The sequence below is a fragment of the Pseudophryne corroboree genome, chromosome 7 (assembly GCF_028390025.1).
Source record: "Pseudophryne corroboree isolate aPseCor3 chromosome 7, aPseCor3.hap2, whole genome shotgun sequence".
Lineage (NCBI taxonomy): Eukaryota > Metazoa > Chordata > Amphibia > Anura > Myobatrachidae > Pseudophryne > Pseudophryne corroboree.
Window position 1 is genome coordinate 410,786,077 of NC_086450.1, and position 22,748 is coordinate 410,808,824.

The 22,748-nt window shown below is 47.3% G+C and overlaps 2 protein-coding genes across 2 annotated transcripts in view; one reads left to right on the top strand and one right to left on the bottom strand.

Annotated features, from left to right (window-relative positions):
- The window catches only part of MCRIP2 (MAPK regulated corepressor interacting protein 2), a 121,886-nt gene that overhangs the window by 91,293 nt on the left and 7,845 nt on the right, over positions 1-22,748 (bottom strand). The gene's annotated exons all lie outside the window — the stretch shown is intronic.
- Positions 16,961-22,748, top strand: part of METTL26 (methyltransferase like 26) — a 45,550-nt gene continuing 39,762 nt past the window's right edge. The window contains exon 1 of the mRNA XM_063934692.1: positions 16,961-17,238. Within this exon, the coding sequence (XP_063790762.1) occupies positions 17,042-17,238 (197 nt within the window). The 5' untranslated portion in view covers positions 16,961-17,041. The remainder of the gene's footprint in view (positions 17,239-22,748) is intronic.

The window sequence follows — 22,748 nt, forward strand, 5'->3', positions numbered from 1 at the left end:
TGTGTTCCTTCAGGAGACACATTGGCTAGATAACCCTCGGAACTCCTTACGAGCTCCTTGGATAGGAGAATGCATCTCGGCCCCATATCACACCAAATCCTGAGGAGTGGCCATTATTTTTCACGCTAGCTTACAACACTCGATTAGCAGGAAACATATTGACCCGGACGGCAGGTTTGTCTTGCTTGACGCATTGATTGACAATACTGTATATACTTTTCTTAATGTATATGCCCCCAATGTTTCCCCTGACTCTTTTTTTGCAGCTCTTCTGTCGATGCTCCTACAATGGGGCGGTCACAACTTGGTTGTGGGTGGTGATTTCAATATGGTGGCCAACCCATCCATGGACAGGTCTCGGGTGAGTACCTCCACTTCCACCTCTCAAATACTGACTTCTTTCTGTACACAACTCGATTTACTCGACCCATGGCGCATCTTCCACCCGACTCAGAAAGACTTCTCCTTTTACTCTCATCCCCACTCGTCCCACTCTCGCATAGACTACATCTTCACCTCAACATCCCTCTTTCCTAGGGTTACACACTCGTCTATCGCAGACATCATTATCTCCGATCACGCTCCCATCTCATTAGACATTCGACTGACCCTGACTCCTCGCACCGCCCCAAGCTGGCGCTTCCCTGCATACCTCCGCCAATCCACTGACTTTCTTCTCCACCTCAAACAATCTTGGCTCAATTATACTCTGGACAATACTGACCAGTCACTGGACTTTCCTATATTTTGGGGCGCGGCTAAGGCGGTCCTGAGAGGTCATGTCATGTCCTACACACATTCCAAGAGGAAAAAATTTTCCTCGCAGCTGCAGACTCTGAGCACGTCGTTAACCTCCTCGTATCGGAATTATAAACGACACGACACTCCAGCCCACAAGGAGGCGTATCTCTCAGCGAAACTCATATACGACACCTTCCTAACTGAACGAGCCCAGCTCTCTTATGATTATCAAAGGAATAAGTTTCATAGATGGGGTAATAAGTCAGGCAGATTGTTAGCTAACTTGATTAAGGGACCCAAATCACGCACTTGGATTAACACCATCGCTGTCTCGGGTAAATTGACTTCAGCCCCTGAATCTATTTGCTCTGAATTTATGCATTTCTATCGCTCCCTATACGCCAAAGGCCCTGATAACCCCTAATTACTCCTTTCTTGAAGCTGCCGACCTCCCGGTCCTCTCCCAGGAAGAAAGAGAGCTACTAGACAGCCCAATCACTGCCGAGGAAGTTATAGATACTATTAAGTGTTTGCCCAACAACAAGAGCCCTGGCCCTGATGGCTTTAGTGCGGAATTCTACAAGATGATGCGTGATGAACTTGCGCCCACACTTACATTCCTCTACAACCACATTCTCTCTTCTCAACAAACTCCGATTAGGTTTAATGAAGCTAAGATAATTCTTATAGCGAAGCCTGGCAAAGATCCCTTCCTTCCTGGATCCTACAGGCCGATATTCCTCCTGAACCAGGACTTTAAAATCCTGACTAAATTAATGGCCACTCGCCTACAACGTTGTCTCTCTCGAATCATATCACCGGCCCAATTAGGCTTCCTCACAAATAGACAGTCGGTTAAGGGCATCAGGGCGGCCCTGGCCGCCATCACCTATTCTCGCTCCCACAATCTGGTTGATAATATTTTGATTAATCTTGACGCTGAAAAGGCCTTTGATAAGATCGCCTGGCCTCACCTTGATCGGGTCTTACGCCATCAACGCTTTGGAGACAAATTTTGTGGTCTTGTCACCTCCCTCTATACTAACCCCACCGCGCAGGTGTTGGTTAACAACATCTCCTCCGCCCCCTTTACTCTTGAGAGAGGAACTAGACAGGGGTGCCCCCTCTCACCCCTCCTTTTCAATTTAGCCCTGGAACTCTTTATACGATACATTGTAAACTTAAACAGCTTTAAAGGCATTCTAATTGGCACTCAGGAACTAAAAATGATAGCGTTCGCGGACGACATCCTCCTTCTCACCTCAAACCCTAAACAGTCCATACCGATACTACAGGAGGCTGCTTTTCTTCCTTTGCGGGCTTCTCGATTAATTTTGACAAATCGGAAGCTCTAGCCATATTTCCACAAGCCACTGTTGGATGGAAATCCCCCTTTCCGTTTCGATGGGCCCCTACTCACCTCACTTACCTAGGGATTCAATTACCCGCGGACCCCTCCCTCCTCTACTCCTACAATGTCCATCCTATTCTTGCCAAACTTCAGACTGAGCTTGGTCTCTGGCAAAATCTTCCCCTCAACCTCTTAGGATGCTGCAATCTTGTCAAAATGGCAAGCTTTCCCAAATTGCTCTATGTGCTTCAAATGGTCCCCCTCTTGCTCACGAAATCTGACTTGTCCCTTCTCAACTCAAATATTTCTAAGTTTATATGGGCCAATAAACGGCCCCGGATAAGTTTTCTCAAACTATCCCAATCCGTTCATAATGGTGGATTAAATTTGCCCAACAAACAACAGTACAATAGAGCCTGCCTTCTTCGCATAGCCATGGACTGGCTCAGTACCAGGAACATCTTCACAAATTCACAGCTAGACTCTCAACTGTGCGCCCCTCTATCCCTTAGCTACATCTTGCATGCCAGTAATTCCGCTCTGAAGGAGCCTCAATTAGACAATACCCTCTTAACCTCTACTATTCTGGCTTGGAAGAGATCTAGGAAATTACTTAAGATACACGACCTTCACTCTCCGTTTCTCCCTTTTCTGGGAAACCTAGACTTCCATAATGGACATGCTTCCTTTCCTTTTAATAGATGGCATGTGGCGGGTATCACACATATTCGCGATCTCCTTAACTCCTTACACGAACCACTCACTTTCACTGAGGCCATGGACAAATATAACATTAGCCCTTGCCACAGGTTCTACTTCTTCCAGGCCTCTCACTATATCCGTTCGGTTCTGACACGACTTGATAAAAATTATTTCCTTAATCCCCTAGACACGCTTCTGCATTCCGGCACATATTCCATCTCGTCTATTTACGCCCGAATCCGCACAGACATCGTTCCTTCTGTTGACCTTTTGCAGCTTGAAAAATGGTCATCTCAACTCCCCTCCATGTCCCCGGAAGCAGTATTGGACTCTTTTAACTTATCTTTGAAGCTTATTCCGGCAAGTATTTACCAGGAAATGTCGTACAAGATTTTACACAGGGCTTACATTTCCCCGAAGTGAGGTCACTTGATGGGCCTCTTTGAGTCTGCAGCGTGCATCAAATGCTCCGCACCAGTAGCTGACATTATGCATTGCTTCTGGCATTGCCCTCATATACAAAAATTTTGGGGTGACTTACAGACATACAGCTCCTCTACACTAGGCATTGACTTTCACTGTACCGCACCTTGGGCCCTCTTTGGTTACCTCCTAGATCAACCAGACATCCCCTCTCCCGACAAAAAACTAGTGATGCTTTTATCGGCTGTGGGGAGGAAAGCTATTCTTCAACAATGGATACACGATATTCCCCCCTCCTTAGCCATGGCCACCTCTAGGCTGCTCTTCCTCTTTACCATGGACTGGTTGGAGACCACTCTTGATAAAGAGACTCTAACCCCCGCATTGTTCCAATGCTGGGAAAAGTTCATACATACACTGCCTACACCCACCAAATTTGCCATTCAACAGTGCTTCCATCACACCACGTGGTACTGCCTTCAACTTTTAGATCATAGACCCCCCATCTCCCTTCCATAACTCAGTGCTGCAAATACCCTCTCCCTACTCCCCACACCGTCCTCTCTCTTCTTTTTACTTACTCTTTTTCTCTCTCTCTCTTGATATCCTCCTCCTCCCTCTACCCCCACTCTGACTTCTCTCAGACCTCCAGTGCCTGTATCTTTCTCTTTTTCTTTGGCTCGGATACTCTCTCCATGGATGGGTCGGTGGCCCCCTGGCCTAGGTAGACACTGTTTTTCTTATGTTTACTTTTTGGTTGACTTTATGTGTTTTATTTATGTTATGCGTCCTCCATGTTGTAGGATGCCTGTATGTAATTACAGCTTTAATATCTTCTCAGACCAGTTACTATTTTAGTAGAGGTAAATTTATATTTTTGCCTCTTATTGTACTAAATTTTCCACATAATGTTCTGGTCACCTTTGTAGTAATTATGTTATTTGTTTGAAAATGGAAAATGTGAGGTATTTTCGAGATTATGCAGATACCCAGTCTTCACTCTATACTAGTAGGCTTTTATCTCAGTATGTCGGGTTCTGTATCTACTGTGTGTATTGCTTATTTGGCTTGTACCTTTACCTCAATAAAATATATTTTGGAAAAAAAAAAAAAAAGAAGAAGGTTTACATGCGTTGTTCTACGCATTCAGATTACCTGGAGGGATAGCCAGGATGGTCTTTGCCATTTCACTGGAGGGATGGTAGTATGATGGTTTCCTTTCAATAGTAAGAGCCATTGTTATTCTGTGATGAGTTATTCGCCTGATTGAGGCGAGGCCAAGAAGCAAGTGGAGCAAATCATTGTTACTCTCTCTGACTGTTCTTCAACACAGGGGAGGACTGTTGTTCCCAACGACACAGAGGTCGGAGGTGGTATCAGGGTAGATACTGAACGGTTGAGGTTCTGTGCTTTCCTGTGGAAAGAGGTCTGAGGATCTGGAGTCGGATCAGATTTGCAGTGACAATCCATCTGTATGTTCCATTGATGAAGAAGTTGGGTGCAGCCTAAGAGGCCTTTTCGGTGAGCAGGTCAAGTGCCAGAGTGGTTTTCAAGGGACCTGTTGGGAATGTGGTCCGTGTCTCACCGGCACATGCACCGGAATATAATTCTAATGGCCAAGATATCGCTCCTGTGATGTCTGCTCAGTTCTCACCTCCTAGAGGTATGAAGGTTCGGGATTCACGAGCCTGGTATACATGTGGGCAGATCTCCGAGGCTGGGGAGCGGTTCTTGCATGGGAAGTATTTTCAGACTAAAAGGTCAAGCTGTGAAGCTTGTCTACGATAAGATTTCTTGAAGTAAGAGATATTTTCAACGAATACATTCTTCGTGATCTGTCCGTGATAATTCTGTCGGGCGACTTGGCAGTAGTGGCGTAAGTAAGCTGCTATGGCGGAACAAGGAGCAAAGCGGCAATAGCAGAAGCTGATATAGTTTTCCGCTAGGTGGAAAGACTGGTAAACGTTATATTAGCAGTCTTACTTCCGGACGTAAACGACGGAGAAATAGATTTCCTCTGCAGCCGCGCTCTCCATCCCGGAGAAATACTGTCGTCATCAAGAAGTTTTTACAGAAGTGACAAGTCCTTGAGGAGTGTCTCATTTGGGCATGTTGGCATCTCGCCTCAACGAGAGACCTCAGGAATATGGTTCCTGGTCGAGGGACACTCAAGCTGTAGCAGTGGACGCCCTCGTGACACCTTGGGTGTTTTCAGTCGGTCTATGTATCCCCTCCACTTTCACTCTGCTGAAGGTGATAAACGTAAGAAGAACAGAGGTTCCGGCGATTCTCATGGTTCCGGTCTAGCCAAGGAGGGCTTGGTATCCAGTTCTTCAAGATTTCTTTATAGAAGATCCCTGGACTCTTCCTCTACGGGAGGAACTGTTACAGCAAGATCCGGGCGTGTATCAGGACTTATCGCGGCTGCGTTTGACGGCGTAGTGGTTGACCGCCATATCCTAGTCCGATCGGGTATTCACAGTGAGGTCATTTCCACACTTCTTCAGGCTAAATTAGAAGTAACGGCGAAGCCTTAACACCGTATTTGCCGTGAATGTGTCTTGGTGTAAATCTAAGAAGCTTCCTACAGCAGATTGTTAGCTGAGTCGTTCTTCTCCATTCTTTGTAAGCAAGGGTGGAGGCAGGCCTACAGTTAGGCTGTTTCAGGGCAGTTTTGGCCTTATACATTTTCTTTAAAAAAAAGAAAAAAAAAAAAGAAAAGAATTGGCCACCTTTCCGGAAGTTCAGACTTTCGTGAAAGGAATACTGCACATCCAACCTCCATTTGTGCCCCATTGGCACAGTGGGCTCTTGACGTGGTGTTGCGTTTCTTGTGTCTCACTGATTGGAACCTTTATTAAAGGTTGTGTTAAAATTTCTCTCTTGGAGAGTGGTCATGCTTTTGTTTTTTGGGCAACCGCAAGGCGGTTGTCGGAAGTAGCGGCTTTGTCTCACAAGAGCTCCTGTTTGATCTTCCAAGTGGATAGAATTGAGAACTCGGTAAGTAGTTCTGCCGAAAAGGGTTTTCGGGGTTTATCAAAAGCCTGCCTAGTTTGATGCCTGTGGTAACTTCAGCATTGGCTGATTCAATGTATCTCGATGTAGTCAGGGCTTTGAAGATTTATGTTGCCAATTGGGCTCAGTCTGGGGAAACAGAGACTGTTTGTCCGGTATGCTCCCAGCGTGTTTGGGGCGCCTGCGTCTCTACAGTCTGTTACACGCTGGATCTGTGATACGTTTCGGTGTGCTCGTTCGACGGCTGGATAGCCGTTACCGAAGTCGGGGGAGACCCATTCTACTAGGATGATGGGCTCGTCTTGGGCGGATGCCTGACGTGTCTTGGCGGGTTAACTTTGCCGAGCGGCTACTTGGTTGGGTTTCAAACACCTTTGCTAAGCTCTACAATACCCTGGATGATGGGGACCTCATGTTTGCTCAATCGGTGCTGCAGAGTCGTCCGCACTCTCCCGCCCGTTCTGGAGTTTTGGTATAGACCCCATGGTCCTTTTGGAGTCCCCAGCATCCTCTAGGACGTAAGAGAAAATAGGATTTTGGTACCTACCGGTAAATCCTTTTCTCCTAGTCCGTAGAGGATGCTGGGCGCCCGGCCCAGTGCGCACTGTGTCTGCAGTTCTTGATTTGGTTGCACTTTATGGTGTTTCTTCTCTGTCAGGTTATTGCTGACGTTGTTCATGCCATGGCATGTGGTTTCTTATTATTGGTTGGGTTGACACACAGGTTGTGTTACATATTCTCTCAGTTTATGACTGTATGTTTTTCATACCGTGGGCTGGTATTCTGTTGAAGGCCATGTCTAGCGGCATGTTTGTGGTGTGCGCTGGTATTACACTCACTGTGTTTAAATTATAAATTCTTTCCTCGAAATGTCCATCTCTCCTGGGCACAGTTTTCTAACTGAGGTCTGGAGGAGGGGCATAGAGGAAGGAGCCAGTTCACACCCAGTTTAAGATCCTGCGGATCCGTCTATACCCCATGGTCCTTTTGGAGTCCCCAGCATCCTCTACGGACTAAGAGAAAAGGACTTACCGGTAGGTACCAAAATCCTATTATTATGTCCTTTACAGTGGGATTATAGGTGTCAGCGTGCACTTAATGCTGCGCATGCTGGCACTTGTGATTCTCGAAGTGCTGGTACGTGGGACAGGCTTGTTGGGAACAGTAGTCACACTGTAACGGACAATATTACTTTACAACATGAGTATACCCCAGGCCTGGGGTATACTCATGGGGAGCAGTCACACTTCCTGAGGACTCTCCAACCTGGGCTGACTAGTTGGGGTGGGGAGCGGGGGGGGGGGGGGGGGGGGGGAGGAGTAGCAGACTGTATGTATAGTTGGGGGGAGGGGGGGGTTTGTGGGTAGATAATGCTTTTCCCGGCATGGAACCAGTAGAGCAAGTCCCCTGGATGTGGCATTGCCATCTTGCTAGTAGAGCCCGCTGCTGTTACTTTAAATACGGACAAGCCCTATGCAATTTTCCACCCATATTTTCAGAAGCAGGCCCATCTCAAAGAAACCTTTGAGAGGAGCTCTTCATTTTTCTAATTTTTTAACTTTTATTTAAGCACTGATCTGTGCAGATTTCTTCAAAACACACTTTGATTAGGGCATATCAGAGTCTAATCTAGATTTGTGTCACATAGAGCTTTGATTAGAGCATATCAATCTAATCTAGATTACTGTAACAGGGCCTAACAGAGACTAATCTAGATTATGGAGGATCAGTGGCGGAAGTCTGGGAGGCAATGGAGTCGGATGCCGCCGGGCTCCAGCAATGAAGGGGGCACCTTCTCCATTGCCTCCGATAGTGTGGTTGTCCGGCTGTGGCTCCCGTCTCCCGAATGACACCCCGGCTCCCGCCCGGCACCAGGATAATGATACGACGCTTCAGCTCCCCATAACGCAGCTACCCGGCCAGCCTGATGACATCACGGCTGGCCGGCTCCCGCCCCACAGTGCCGCTACCCAGCTCCTGCACCACCACAGCACAGCTTCCCGGCTTCAGCTCCTGCCGCACAACGCCGCTGCCCAGCTCCTCCTGCATGCTTACACTGAGGCAGGTGAGAAGATGTATCTTATGGAGGAAAGTGTCAGGGTGGGGGACAGTGTGTGTGTCAATGTGTGTGGGTGTGTGTGTGTATATGTATGTGTGTATTTGTATAGATGTGTTTGTGACTGTGAGTATGTAGATATGTGGCTATGTGTGTGGATATATGTGGCTGTGTGTGTATGAGTGGTATAATGTGTGTGCGTATATATGCTGTGTGTATATGTGGTTGGGTGTGTATTTGTATATATGTGAGTGCGTGTATATGTAGCTGTGAGTGTATACCTGGACTGGGCCGCGGGGGGGCAATATAAACTTTTTCGCCTCCGGGCGTCTTATAATAACTTACGCCCCTGTGGAGGATATTCAATTACCGCCAATGAAGCGTCGCTTGATATTTCCCGATGTTTCATCAATGTTTTTTCACTCAGATAAAAAACATCCTTTTCACCTGAAAACACGTAGGTTCAGCGAAAACCTGTGTGTTTTTGGGTAGAAAGTCAAAAAGAAGAAGATTCCCTATATTGGGCACACTCGGACTTGTGTAATTTCCTAAAGTCAAATATCTATTATGATAGATGACCACAAATTTTAAAATATAACTTTTATTATAATCTTTAAAACATTTCCTATGACTAAGCAAATGCGAAACGATCGTTAGGAGATCGGACGCACTTACTCTGTGTCCTTTTAATGTTAGCCTAGCCACTGTATAAATTTATGTTTGCCTAGCAATGATGTTCTTATAATTAAGTGCTGTGCCTCATAGCAAAAGCTGCTGCCGCTGCGGGTGCGACCGCCCGCACTCCACACTAGAGACGGCTCCCACTTAGATCACCAAGCCACGCGGGTGGTCTCATACAGGAGAGCAGCGGCCAGCGGCTTCCCGCTAATACACGCTGTTACACACAGCGTGAGGGAGCCGAAGGGCAATGCCGCATTAGGGCTCCATAGAGTTAAATAAGTGTGGTGGTTCTGTAAATTTGGTATAATGTGTGCTAGCGGCAATACATGAGGGGAGAAATTATGGTCTCTGGTATATTCAGCACAGTGTGTAGGTAGTACAAATGCACTGCGTTACCATATATAGGAATAAAATTAAATACATGTGCTAAACACAATAATAAACACTGTTCCAATACAAACAAAAGCTATATGGCAAATGTGATATAAACTAATCTACAATATGTTACATATGTGTGTGTATTTGGTGCGGTCATAAATAGGGGTGATTGCTATGCAAAATTGAGTATCTTTATTATTATATAAAAGGAATAACTGTTCTATTACCCACAATAAATAAAAGCTGTATGGATATGCACTTTAAAGATCTTATAATAACATATCATATGTCTGTGCAAGTAATGTGAAACAATACGGCTTACGGTCATACAGAACGGAGCACCTGTAACATAAGTGATATACACACATAAAAGGTAAAGAGAACGAGAATAAGCTCCATTTGTCCGTGTATTACATTTTGGTAGACATAATGTAAGGGAGTTTAAGATAAGGAGAGAATTAAGATACGCACAAGCCATCATATAGCTATCTGCCAGAGACAGGAGCATAGGGACATCAATCCCCCTAGCAGCAATAAATAAATACAATTATAGTAGGCACTTTATAAATAACTTGGTTCACCACTTAAGCAAAAATAGAGTGTATTATAGCCAGTGATGCGCACGCTGGAAACACGGAGCTGAATTAGAATAGTGGTGACACAATCTTATTACACCTGGGAGCTGTCCACTCCCAGATATGAATGTATCATTGCAAGATATTTGGCAACTAATATTGTTACATAATTGAAACACTGTTCAAGACATTAGAGACAGTGAAGTAATACACAATTACAGTGGCTTAGCTTTTTAATTCACTTTATTTAATTTTCACAACCTTCACAATGTAATCCACATGCACTATATTTCGCTAATGTTTTAAAGATTATAATAAAAGTTATATTTTAGAATTTGTGGTCATCTATCAAAATAGATATTTGACTTTAAGAAATTACACAACCTGCCAGCCCACTTTGCTGCTGCTACTTTTGAAGGCTCTTTATTTCTCTGCTGGCCTGCTACTCTTGCTCTAAGCATTTTTTTTACATTCAGATCTGTGACTATATATTTTAGCGGTATCAATGTTTCTAAATTTGAATTTGTCTGTGTTCTTCTTTATTGTTTGTTTTTGAAATCTTTAATAAAAAATCGATTATACAAAAAAAAAAAAGAAATTACACAAGTCCGAGTGTGCCCAATATAGGGAATCTTCTTCTTTTTGACTTTCTACATTTATATTATTCCTTGAAGCACCTGCCAATATATAAAAGGTACATACCTGGACTATTGAATATAAGGGAAAGGACATACACTACATATGAAAATAAGATTTTACTTACCGATAAATCTATTTCTCGTAGTCCGTAGTGGATGCTGGGCCTCCGTAAGGACCATGGGGAATAGCGGCTCCACAGGAGACAGGGCACAAAATAAAAGCTTAAGGATCAGGTGGTGTGCACTGGCTCCTCCCCCTATGACCCTCCTCCAAGCCTCAGTTAGGATACTGTGCCCGGACGAGCGTACGTAATAAGGAAGGATCTTGAATCCCGGGTAAGACTCATACCAGCCACACCAATCACACCGTACAACTCGTGATCTGAACCCAGTTAACAGTATGATAAATGCAAAGGAGCCTCTGAAAAGATGGCTCAAACAATAATAACCCGAATTTTTGTAACAATAACTATATACAAGTATTGCAGACAATCCGCACTAGGGATGGGCGCCCAGCATCCACTACGGACTACGAGAAATAGATTTATCGGTAAGTAAAATCTTATTTTCTCTGACGTCCTAGTGGATGCTGGGACTCCGTAAGGACCATGGGGATTATACCAAAGCTCCCAAACGGGCGGGAGAGTGCGGATGACTCTGCAGCACCGAATGAGAGAACTCCAGGTCCTCCTCAGCCAGGGTATAAAATTTGTAGAATTTAGCAAACGTGTTTGCCCCTGACCAAGTAGCTGCTCGGCAAAGTTGTAAAGCCGAGACCCCTCGGGCAGCCGCCCAAGATGAGCCCACTTTCCTTGTGGAATGGGCTTTTACTGATTTTGGCTGTGGCAATCCTGCCACGGAATGTGCAAGCTGAATTGTACTACAAATCCAACGAGCAATCGTCTGCTTTGAAGCAGGAGCACCCAGCTTGTTGGGTGCATACAGGATAAACAGCGAGTCAGTTTTCCTGACTCCAGCCGTCCTGGAAACATATATTTTCAGGGCCCTGACAACGTCTAGCAACTTGGAGTCCTCCAAGTCCCTAGTAGCCGCAGGCACCACAATAGGTTGGTTCATGTGAAATGCAGAAACCACCTTAGGTAGAAATTGAGGACGAGTCCTCAATTCCGCCCTGTCAGAATGAAAAATTAAGTAAGGGCTTTTATATGATAAAGCCGCCAATTCTGACACACGCCTGGCTGAAGCCAAGGCTAACAGCATCGACACCTTCCACGTGAGATATTTTAAGTCCACAGTGGAAAGTGGTTCAAACCAATGTGATTTTAGAAAACTCAATACAACATTGAGATCCCAAGGTGCCACTGGAGGCACAAAAGGAGGCTGTATGTGCAGCACCCCTTTCACAAATGTCTGAACTTCAGGTACTGAAGCCAGTTCTTTCTGGAAGAAAATCGACAAGGCCGAAATTTGAACCTTAATGGACCCTAATTTTAGGCCCATAGACAGTCCTGTTTGCAGGAAATGCAGGAAACGACCCAGTTGAAATTCCTCTGTAGGGGCCTTCTTGGCCTCACACCACGCAACATATTTACGCCAAATGCGGTGATAATGTTTTGCGGTTACTTCCTTCCTGGCTTTGACCAGAGTAGGGATGACTTCTTCTGGAATGCCCTTTTTCTTTAGGATCCGGCGTTCAACCGCCATGCCGTCAAACGCAGCCGCGGTAAGTCTTGGAACAGACAAGGCCCCTGCAGTAGCAGGTCCTTTCTTAGAGGTAGAGGCCACGGTTCGTCCGTGAGCATCTCTTGAAGTTCCGGGTACCAAGTCCTTCTTGGCCAATCCGGAACCACGAGTATAGTTCTTACTCCTCTCCTTCTTATGATTCTCAATACTTTTGGTATGAGAGGCAGAGGAGGGAACACATACACTGACTGGTACACCCACGGCGTTACCAGAGCGTCCACTGCTATTGCCTGAGGGTCCCTTGACCTGGCGCAATATCTGTCCAGTTTTTTGTTTAGACGTGACGCCATCATGTCCACCTTTGGTTTTTCCCAACGGTTTACAATCAGGTGGAAGACTTCCGGGTGAAGTCCCCACTCTCCCGGGTGAAGGTCGTGTCTGCTGAGGAAGTCTGCTTCCCAGTTGTCCACTCCCGGAATGAACACTGCTGACAGTGCTATCACATGATTTTCCGCCCAGCGAAGAATCCTTGCAGCTTCTGTCATTGCCCTCCTGCTTCTCGTGCCGCCCTGTCTGTTTACGTGGGCGACTGACGTGATGTTGTCCGATTGGATCAACACCGCCTGACCCTGAAGCAGAGGTTTTGCTTGACTTAAGGCATTGTAAATGGCCCTTAGTTCCAGAATGTTTATATGAAGAGATGTTTCCATGCTTGACCACAAGCCCTGGAAATTCCTTCCCTGTGTGACTGCTCCCCAGCCTCTCAGGCTGGCATCCGTGGTTACCAGGATCCAATCCTGAATGCCAAATCTGCGGCCCTCTAGAAGATGAGCACTCTGCAGCCACCACAGGAGAGACACCCTTGTCCTTGGCGACAGGGTTATCCGCTGATGCATCTGAAGATGCGATCCGGACCATTTGTCCAGTAGATCCCACTGAAACGTTCTTGCATGGAATCTTCCGAATGGAATCGCTTCGTAAGAAGCCACCATTTTTCCCAGGACCCTCGTGCACTGATGTACTGAGACCTGTCCTGGTTTTAGGAGGTTCCGGACTAGCTCGGATAACTCCCTGGCCTTCTCCTCCGGGAGAAACACCTTCTTCTGGACTGTGTCCAGAATCATTCCTAGGAACAGTAGACGTGTCGTTGGAATCAGCTGCGATTTTGGAATATTTAGAATCCACCCGTGCTGACGTAACACTACCTGAGATAGTGCCACTCCGACTTCTAACTGTTCCCTGGTTCTTGCCCTTATCAGGAGATCGTCCAAGTAAGGGATAATTAAGATGCCTTTTCTTCGTAGAAGAATCATCATTTCGGCCATTACCTTGGTAAAGACCCGAGGTGCCGTGGACAATCCAAACGGCAGCGTCTGAAACTGATAATGACAGTTTTGTACTACAAACCTGAGGTACCCTTGGTGAGAAGGGTATATTGGGACGTGGAGATAAGCATCTTTGATGTCCAGAGACACCATATAGTCCCCTTTTTCCAGGTTCGCTATCACTGCTCTGAGTGACTCCATCTTGAATTTGAACCTTTTTATGTAAGTGTTCAAAGATTTCAGATTTAAGATTGGTCTCACCGAGCCGTCCGGCTTCGGTACCACAAACAGCGTGGAATAATACCCCTTTCCCTGTTGTAAGAGGGGTACCTTGATTATCACCTGCTGGGAATACAGCTTGTGAATGGCTTCCAAAACTGCCTCCCTGTCGGAGGGAGACTTTGGTAAAGCAGACTTCAGGAACCGATGAGGGGGAAACGCCTCGAATTCCAGTTTGTACCCCTGTGATACTACCTGTAGAATCCAGGGATCCACTTGCGAGTGAGCCCACTGCGCGTTGAAATTCTTGAGACGGGCCCCCACCATATCTGAGTCTGCTTGTAAAGCCCCAGCGTCATGCTGAAGACTTGGCAGAAGCAGAGGAGGGCTTCTGCTCCTGGGAAGCGGCTGCATGGTGCAGTCTTTTTCCCCTTCCTCTGCCCCGGGGCAGAAAAGAGTGGCCTTTTGCTCGCTTGTATTTATGGGAACGAAAGGACTGAGTTTGAAAAGACGGTGTCTTTTTCTGTTGATGTGAAGTGACCTGGGGTAAAAAGGTGGATTTTCCAGCCGTTGCCGTGGCCACCAGGTCCGATAGACCAGCCCCAAATAACTCCTCCCCTTTATACGGCAATACTTCCATGTGCCGTTTGGAATCTGCATCCCCTGACCACTGTCGCGTCCATAACGCTCTTCTGGCAGAGATGGACATAGCACTGACTCTTGATGCCAGGGTGCAAATATCCCTCTGTGCATCACGCATATATAGCAATGCATCCTTTAAATGCTCTATAGTTAACAAAATACTGTCCCTATCCAGGGTATCAATATTCTCAGTCAGGGAATCCGACCATGCGACTCCAGCACTACACATCCAGGCTGAGGCGATTGCTGGTCGCAGTATAACACCAGTATGTGTGTATATACTCTTTAGGATATTTTCCAGTCTTCTATCAGCCGGTTCTTTGAGGGTGGCCGTATCAGGGGACGGTAACGCTACTTGTTTAGATAAACGTGTGAGCGCCTTATCTACCCTAGGGGGTGTTTCCCAGCGCGTCCTAACCTCTGGCGGGAAAGGATATAGTGCTAATAATTTATTAGAAATTAGCTGTTTTTTATCGGGGAAAACCCACGCTTTATCACACACCTCATTTATTTCATCTGACTCAGGAAAAACTATTGGTAGTTTTTTCACACCCCACATAATACCCTTCTTTGTGGTACTTGTAGTGTCAGAAAGGTTCAATGCCTCTTTCATTGCTGTGATCATGTAACGTGTGGCCCTGCTGGACATCACGTTTGTCTCGTCACCGTCGACACTAGACTCAGTATCTGTGTCTGGGTCTGTGTCGACCCACTGATGTAACGGGCGTTTTAGGGCCCCTGACGGTGTCTGAGACGCCTGGACAGGCACTAATTGATTTGCCGGCTGTCTCATGTCGTCAACAGTTTTTTGCAAATTGCTGACATTATCACTTAATTGTTTAAATACAATCATCCAGTCAGGTGTCGACTCCCTAGGGGGTGACATCACTAACACAGGCAACTGCTCCGCTTCCACCTCATTTTCCTCCTCATACATGTCGACACACGCGTACCGACACACAGCACACACACCGGGAATGCTCTGATAGAGGACAGGACCCCACTTAGCCCTTTGGAGAGACAGAGGGAGAGTCTGCCAGCACACACCCAGCGCTATATATATATATACAGGGATAACCTTATATAAGTGTTACTCCCTTATAGCTGCTGTTAATATATTTATTTGCTGCCAAACGTGCCCCCCCTTCTCTTTTTTACCCTGATTCTGAAGCAGGACTGCAGGGGAGAGTCAGGGAGCCGTCCTTCCAGCGGAGCTGTGAGGGAAAATGGCGCTTGTGTGCTGAGGAGATAGGCTCCGCCCCTTCACGACGTCCTTATCTCCCGCTTTTTCTGTGTAAAATGGCAGGGGTAAAATACATCCATATAGCCCAGGAGCTATATGTGATGTATTCTTTTTAGCCACCTAAGGTATATACTGTAATATTGCGTCTCAGGGCGCTCCCCCCCCAGCGCCCTGCACCCTCAGTGACCGGAGTGTGAAGTGTGCTGAGAGCAATGGCGCACAGCTGCGGTGCTGTGCGCTACCTTAGTCTGAAGACAGGATCGTCTTCTGCCGCCGATTTCACCGGACCTCTTCGTCTCTTCTGGCTCTGTAAGGGGGACGGCGGCGCGGCTCCGGTGACCCATCCAGGCTGAACCTGTGATCGTCCCTCTGGAGCTAATGTCCAGTAGCCTAAGAAACCCGATCCACTCTGCACTCAGGTGAGTCCGTTTCTTCTCCCCTTAGTCCCACGATGCAGTGAGCCTGTTGCCAGCAGGACTCACTGAAAATAAAAAATCCTAAACTAAACTTTTATTCTAAGCAGCTCAGGAGAGCCACCTAGATTGCACCCTTCTCGGCCGGGCACAAAAATCTAACTGAGGCTTGGAGGAGGGTCATAGGGGGAGGAGCCAGTGCACACCACCTGATCCTTAAGCTTTTATTTTGTGCCCTGTCTCCTGCGGAGCCGCTATTCCCCATGGTCCTTACGGAGGCCCAGCATCCACTAGGACGTCAGAGAAAAATATTTAACAAAAATACTTAACGAAAATAGGCGTCTGTGCGACTCTTCATTCACCCTGTTTTTGGGTAGAAACAGCCCCGTTTTCTGTGATTTTGCTTTGCCTGCCGTTCGCAGGTGAAACAAATCCTTGTAAAGTCACGCCATGTGCCGATTCATCGGGGCTAATTTAATAGCCCCAGAGCAATACTTTTAAACTCAACAGTTAGTGCGGGTAGTTGAATATGCCCCCTTAATGTCACATAGAGCTTCTTAATAGGACAATGCAGCAGTGCTGGATCATACCTCCCAACATGACCCTCTCCAGAAGGGACAGAATGCTCTGCTTCTGGACTTTTCTCCTAATTTATGCTTGACGGCACTTGTTTTGAACAGATTTGGATAAGAAAGGTGTTTCAGCACAGGTGATGGCAATTATAAATTAAGAGGGAAGTCCAGGAGCAGAGCATTCTGTCCCTCCTGGAGAGGGTCATGTTGGGAGGTATGCTGGATATGCTTGTGGTTACTATTCCAAATAGTTTGTTATATGGACTGAGGGGCTTATGGGAAAGGAACTCTCAACGAAGGGAAACTAGACGCTACCCTGTACATTAGAAGGACCTGTACTGGGGAATTGTGGGAGTGCTCGTTCCGCCATCATTGAGTCTGGCGCACAGCAGGCTGGAAGGCGGTACAGCGAGCCTGGGGAAGATGCTGGTGGCTGCGGCCGCGGACAGGAACAAGGAGCCGATCCTCGGCGTCCTGCGGCAGTACATAAGCCCGACGGCTCCCGAGGTGCGTGCGTTGGAGGTGGCCTCCGGCACCGGGCAACACGCCGCCCACTTCGCCCGGGCTCTTCCCAATGTGCGCTGGCTGCCGTCCGAGCTGGACCGGCGCTGTTTGCGGAGGTGAGTCATGTGACCGGCACCAGGTTGGGGAGTCACGTGATAGGGGCAGCGCCACGTGACGCCGGCTGCTCTACAAGCACTGGAAACTACAAGTGCCAGCATGCCCTGTCAGCCGGAGCCCCTCTAGTTCCACAACGACATGACCAGGACACACCTATCTCTGTATCCATACACCTTCACTAGCACATAGTGGTGATCAGTGGGTGCATAGGTGGTATGATTAAAGAGGCATCATATAAAAGCGTCCATGATATTTGGGGGGGAAGAGGAGATTAGTGGTTCTACTGGCAACATACCTCCCAACATGACCCTCTCCAGGAGGGACAGAAAGCTCTGCTTCTGGACTTTTAATGTATGATGGCCAGCACCTGTAGTGAAACACCTTTCTTATCCATTAACCTGTTCAACACAGGTGCTGGCAATCATACATTAAGAGAAAAGTCATGTTGGGAGGTATGTGGTAATAATATGACACTATGGGGCTGATTCTGAGCTGGTCGCAGTGTCGCTGCTGCACGCAGCTGGTGGTTTAAGTCTAGGGTTGTGCGTGGTTTGGAGCGCACAGCGCATGCGTCCTGATTGTAAGCGCTCAGAGACGTAGAACATTGTAGGGATGGACTTCGGAAGCCCACCATGAAATGATGGCTGGGTTTCCACCGTCGAATCCTTTGATGCATTGGTAACTGATCATCACATCAACAGAATTTGATAGAGAAAAAATTCATATGATTTGCGCATGCGCCAGACCTCTGCAGCATGGCTGGACGGGGATGGGACTGGGGGCGGGACCATCATAAAGCCATCAAATTTTAACAATGGCAGCAAACATTGGAATGCCGCCATCAAATGGTAAAACCACTGCCATTGCAACCAAACATGAATGGTTGCGAACCATCAAGATGTCCAACACTAGTATATAGTGCTATACGCAAGTCCTAATGCATACACATTTTTTATTCTGTACAAGCAATCGTCTGCATTATCATTTGCATTAACGCCTACACTCAGGGACATGTGGTGAGGTAAATGGCTGAGGAGGCGCTGGCTAGTACCAGAGCCAGATTGACACACCATATGTGAGCTAAATTGTTTATGTGGGCATTATACACAAGTGCAGCAGTATATACATGTGTGCATTATACACAGGTGCAGCAGTATATACATGTGGGCATTATACACAGGTGCAGCAGTATATACATGTGGGCATTATACACAGGTGCAGCAGTATATACATGTGGGCATTATACACAGGTGCAGCCGTATATACATGTGGGCCTTATACACAGGTGCAGCCGTATATACATGTGGGCATTATACACAGGTGCAGCCGTATATACATGTGGGCATTATACACAGGTGCAGCCGTATATACATGTGGGCATTATACACAGGTGCAGCCGTATATACATGTGGGCATTATACACAGGTGCAGCCGTATATACATGTGGGCATTATACACAGGTGCAGCCGTATATACATGTGGGCATTATACACAGGTGCAGCCGTATATACATGTGGGCATTATACACAGGTGCAGCCGTATATACATGTGGGCATTATACACAGGTGCAGCAGTATATACATGTGGGCATTATACACAGGTGCAGCCGTATATACATGTGGGCATTATACACAGGTGCAGCAGTATATACATGTGGGCATTATACACAGGTGCAGCAGTATATACTGCTGGAAATTTGGTGAGTTTTGATCAGAGATGTGCGAAAAAGATAGCTGCCATAGACTTTTTACTCCAGAGTTTTGATTATAAAAATCATTAGAATAATACAGACGAGATATTTATAATATATATTCTTTCTACTTAATATAGACAGAACTCTGGCTTATGCGTTAGTATGGCAGGAAAGGCTCTGCCTCCCCAGTCTCACCCCACCGCACATCCCCCCCCATGTTAGGTGCAGGAGATTTGTCTGAATTTGGCGTCTGGAATGCATATGCCGGACTCGCATACACACATCCAGCTGACACATTTTTATTTATTTTTATTATCTGTGTCTTTGTATCATTGCCACTACCCCGAAAATCACAGTCCGCCTACTTTTACGATTTTAGTACACAAATGAAAAGTATGGCTGGGTTCTCCAGCTCAGTCGTTCCTGTGCTGTATTTATCCTTATGTTGTGTTTTTTTAGCATTCCGTTACACACTGCAGTACTTACTGGAGGCAGCTGTAAAGCCCCCATACACACTAGAGGAGAAAATGAAAGATCTCGCTCAGAAGGGCCGATCTGTGTAAGATCGTTCACAATCTCGTCCAGTGTGTACACTCATGCTGCATTCAGATCGCAAATGCCGGATCCTACCCGGTAAGAGAAACGTGTACTTACCGGGTGGGATCCGGCATTTGCGCTCCGTTGTTGGCTTTCCGACCCGGCAATATACCGGGTCGGTTGCCATAGCAGTGTAGGGCGCAGCAGCGGCAGGGGTGGAGGCGGCGCCGGGAGATGAGCTCATCTCCTGCGCCGCCTCTGCCTATGCTGTGAATGGGAGCCGTGTCGCATCGGAACGGCTCCCATTCACACTGCGCCTGACCCGGTAATCAACCCGGTAATAACCCTTCTTTCTCTAACGTCCTAGTGGATGCTGGGGACTCCGAAAGGACCATGGGGAATAGCGGCTCCGCAGGAGACTGGGCACAAAGTAAAAGCTTTAGGACTAGCTGGTGTGCACTGGCTCCTCCCCCTATGACCCTCCTCCAAGCCTCAGTTAAGATTTTGTGCCCGAACGAGAAGGGTGCAATCTAGGTGGCTCTCCTGAGCTGCTTAGAGTAAAAGTTTAAATAGGTTTTTTATTTTCAGTGAGACCTGCTGGCAACGGGCTCACTGCATCGAGGGACTTAGGGGAGAGAAACGAACTCACCTGCGTGCAGAGTGGATTGGGTTTCTTAGGCTACTGGACATTAGCTCCAGAGGGACGATCACAGGCCCAGCCATGGATGGGTCCCGGAGCCGCGCCGCCGGCCCCCTTACAGATGCTGAAGCAAGAAGAGGTCCATAAATTGGCGGCAGAAGACTTTCCTGTCTTCATAAGGTAGCGCACAGCACTGCAGCTGTGCGCCATTGCTCTCAGCACACTTCACACTCCGGTCACTGAGGGTGCAGGACGCTGGGGGGGGGGCGTCCTGGGAAGCAATGAATTTACCTTAGTTGGCGAAAAATACATCACATATAGCTCCTGGGCTATATGGATGTATTTAACCCCTGCCAGTTTTCCAGAAAAAAGCGGGAGAAGAGCCCGCCGTGAAGGGGGCGGGGCCTATATCCTCAGCACACAGCGCCATTTTTCCCACACAGCTCCGCTGGTAGGAAGGCTCCCAGAATCTCCCCTGCATCCTGCAACTACAGAAACAGGGTAAAAAAGAGAGGGGGGCACTTTTTGGCAAAATAACAGATATAAGCAGCTATAAGGGATAGACACTTATTGTAAGGTTGTCCCTATACATATATAGCGCTCTGGTGTGTGCTGGCAAACTCTCCCTCTGTCTCCCCAAAGGGCTAAGTGGGTCCTGTCCTCTATCAGAGCATTCCCTGTGTGTGTGCTGGGTGTCGGTACGTGTGTGTCGACATGTATGAGGAGGAAAATGATGTGGAGGCGGAGCAATTGCCTATAATGGTGATGTCACCCCCTAGGGAGTCGACACCTGAATGGATGGCCGTAATTAAGGAATTACGTGACAGTGTCGGCACGTTACAGAAAACTGTTGACGACATGAGACAGCCGGCAGCTCAGTTAGTGCCTGTCCAGGCGTCTCAAACACCGTCAGGGGCTATTAAACGCCCGTTACCTCAGTGGGTCGACACGGACCCAGACACTGACACTGACTCCAGTGTCGACGGTGAAGAAACAAACGTATTTTCCAGTAGGGCCACACGTTACATGATCACGGCAATGAAGGAGGTTTTGCACATCTCTGATACTGCAAGTACCACAAAAAGGGGTATTATGTGGGGTGTGAAAAAACTACCCGTAGTTTTTCCTGAATCAGATGAATTGAATGAAGTGTGTGATGAAGCGTGGGTTACCCCCGACAGAAAACTGCTAATTTCTAAAAAATTATTGGCACTATATCCCTTCCCACCAGAGGTTAGGGCTCGTTGGGAAACACCCCCTAGGGTGGATAAGGCGCTCACACGCTTATCAAAACAAGTGGCGTTACCGTCTCCAGAAACGGCCGCCCTTAAGGAGCCAGCAGATAGGAGGCTGGAAAATATCCTTAAAAGTATATACACACATACTGGTGTTATACTGCGACCAGCAATCGCCTCAGCCTGGATGTGCAGTGCTGGGGTGGCTTGGTCGGATTCCCTGACTGAAAATATTGATACCCTGGACAGGGACAATATATTATTGACTATAGAGCATTTAAAGGATGCATTCCTATATATGCGAGATGCACAGAGAGACATTTGCACTCTGGCATCAAGAGTAAGTGCGATGTCCATTTCTGCCAGAAGAGGATTATGGACGCGACAGTGGTCAGGGGATGCGGATTCCAAACGGCATATGGAAGTATTGCCGTATAAAGGGGAGGAGTTATTTGGGGGCGGTCTATCAGACCTGGTGGCCACGGCAACGGCTGGGAAATCCACCTTTTTACCCCAAGTCACCTCGCAGCAGAAAAAGATACCGCCTTTTCAGGCTCAGTCCTTTCGTCCCCATAAGGGCAAGCGGGCAAAAGGCCACTCATATCTGCCCCGGGGCAGAGGAAGGGGAAAAAGACTGCAACATACAGCTTCTTCCCACGACCAGAAGCCCTCCCCCGCTTCTGCCAAGTCCTCAGCATGACGCTGGGGCCTTACAAGCGGACTCAGGCACGGTGGGGGCCGGTCTCAAGAATTTCAGCGCGCAGTGGGCTCACTCGCAAGTGGACCCCTGGATCCTGCAGGTAGTATCTCAGGGGTACAAATTGGAATTCGAGACGTCTCCCCCTCGCCGGTTCTTGAAGTCTGCTTTACCAACGTCTACCCCCGACAGGGAGGCGGTATCGGAAGCCATTCACAAGCTGTATTCCCAGCAAGTGATAATCAAGGTACCCCTCCTACAACAGGGAAAGGGGTATTATTCCACGCTGTTTGTGGTACCGAAGCCGGACGGCTCAGTGAGACCCATTTTAAATCTGAAAGCCTTGAACACTTACATAAAAAGGTTCAAGTTCAAGATGGAGTCACTCAGAGCAGTGATAGCGAACCTGGAAGAAGGGGACTACATGGTGTCTCTGGACATCAAGGATGCTTACCTCCATGTCCCAATTTGCCCTTCTCACCAAGGGTACCTCAGGTTTGTGGTACAGAACTGTCACTATCAGTTTCAGACGCTGCCGTTTGGATTGTCCACGGCACCCCGGGTCTTTACCAAGGTAATGGCCGAAATGATGATTCTTCTTCGAAGAAAAGGCGTCTTAATTATCCCTTACTTGGACGATCTCCTGATAAGGGCACGGTCCAGAGAACAGTTAGAGGTCGGAGTAGCACTATCGCAAATAGTACTAC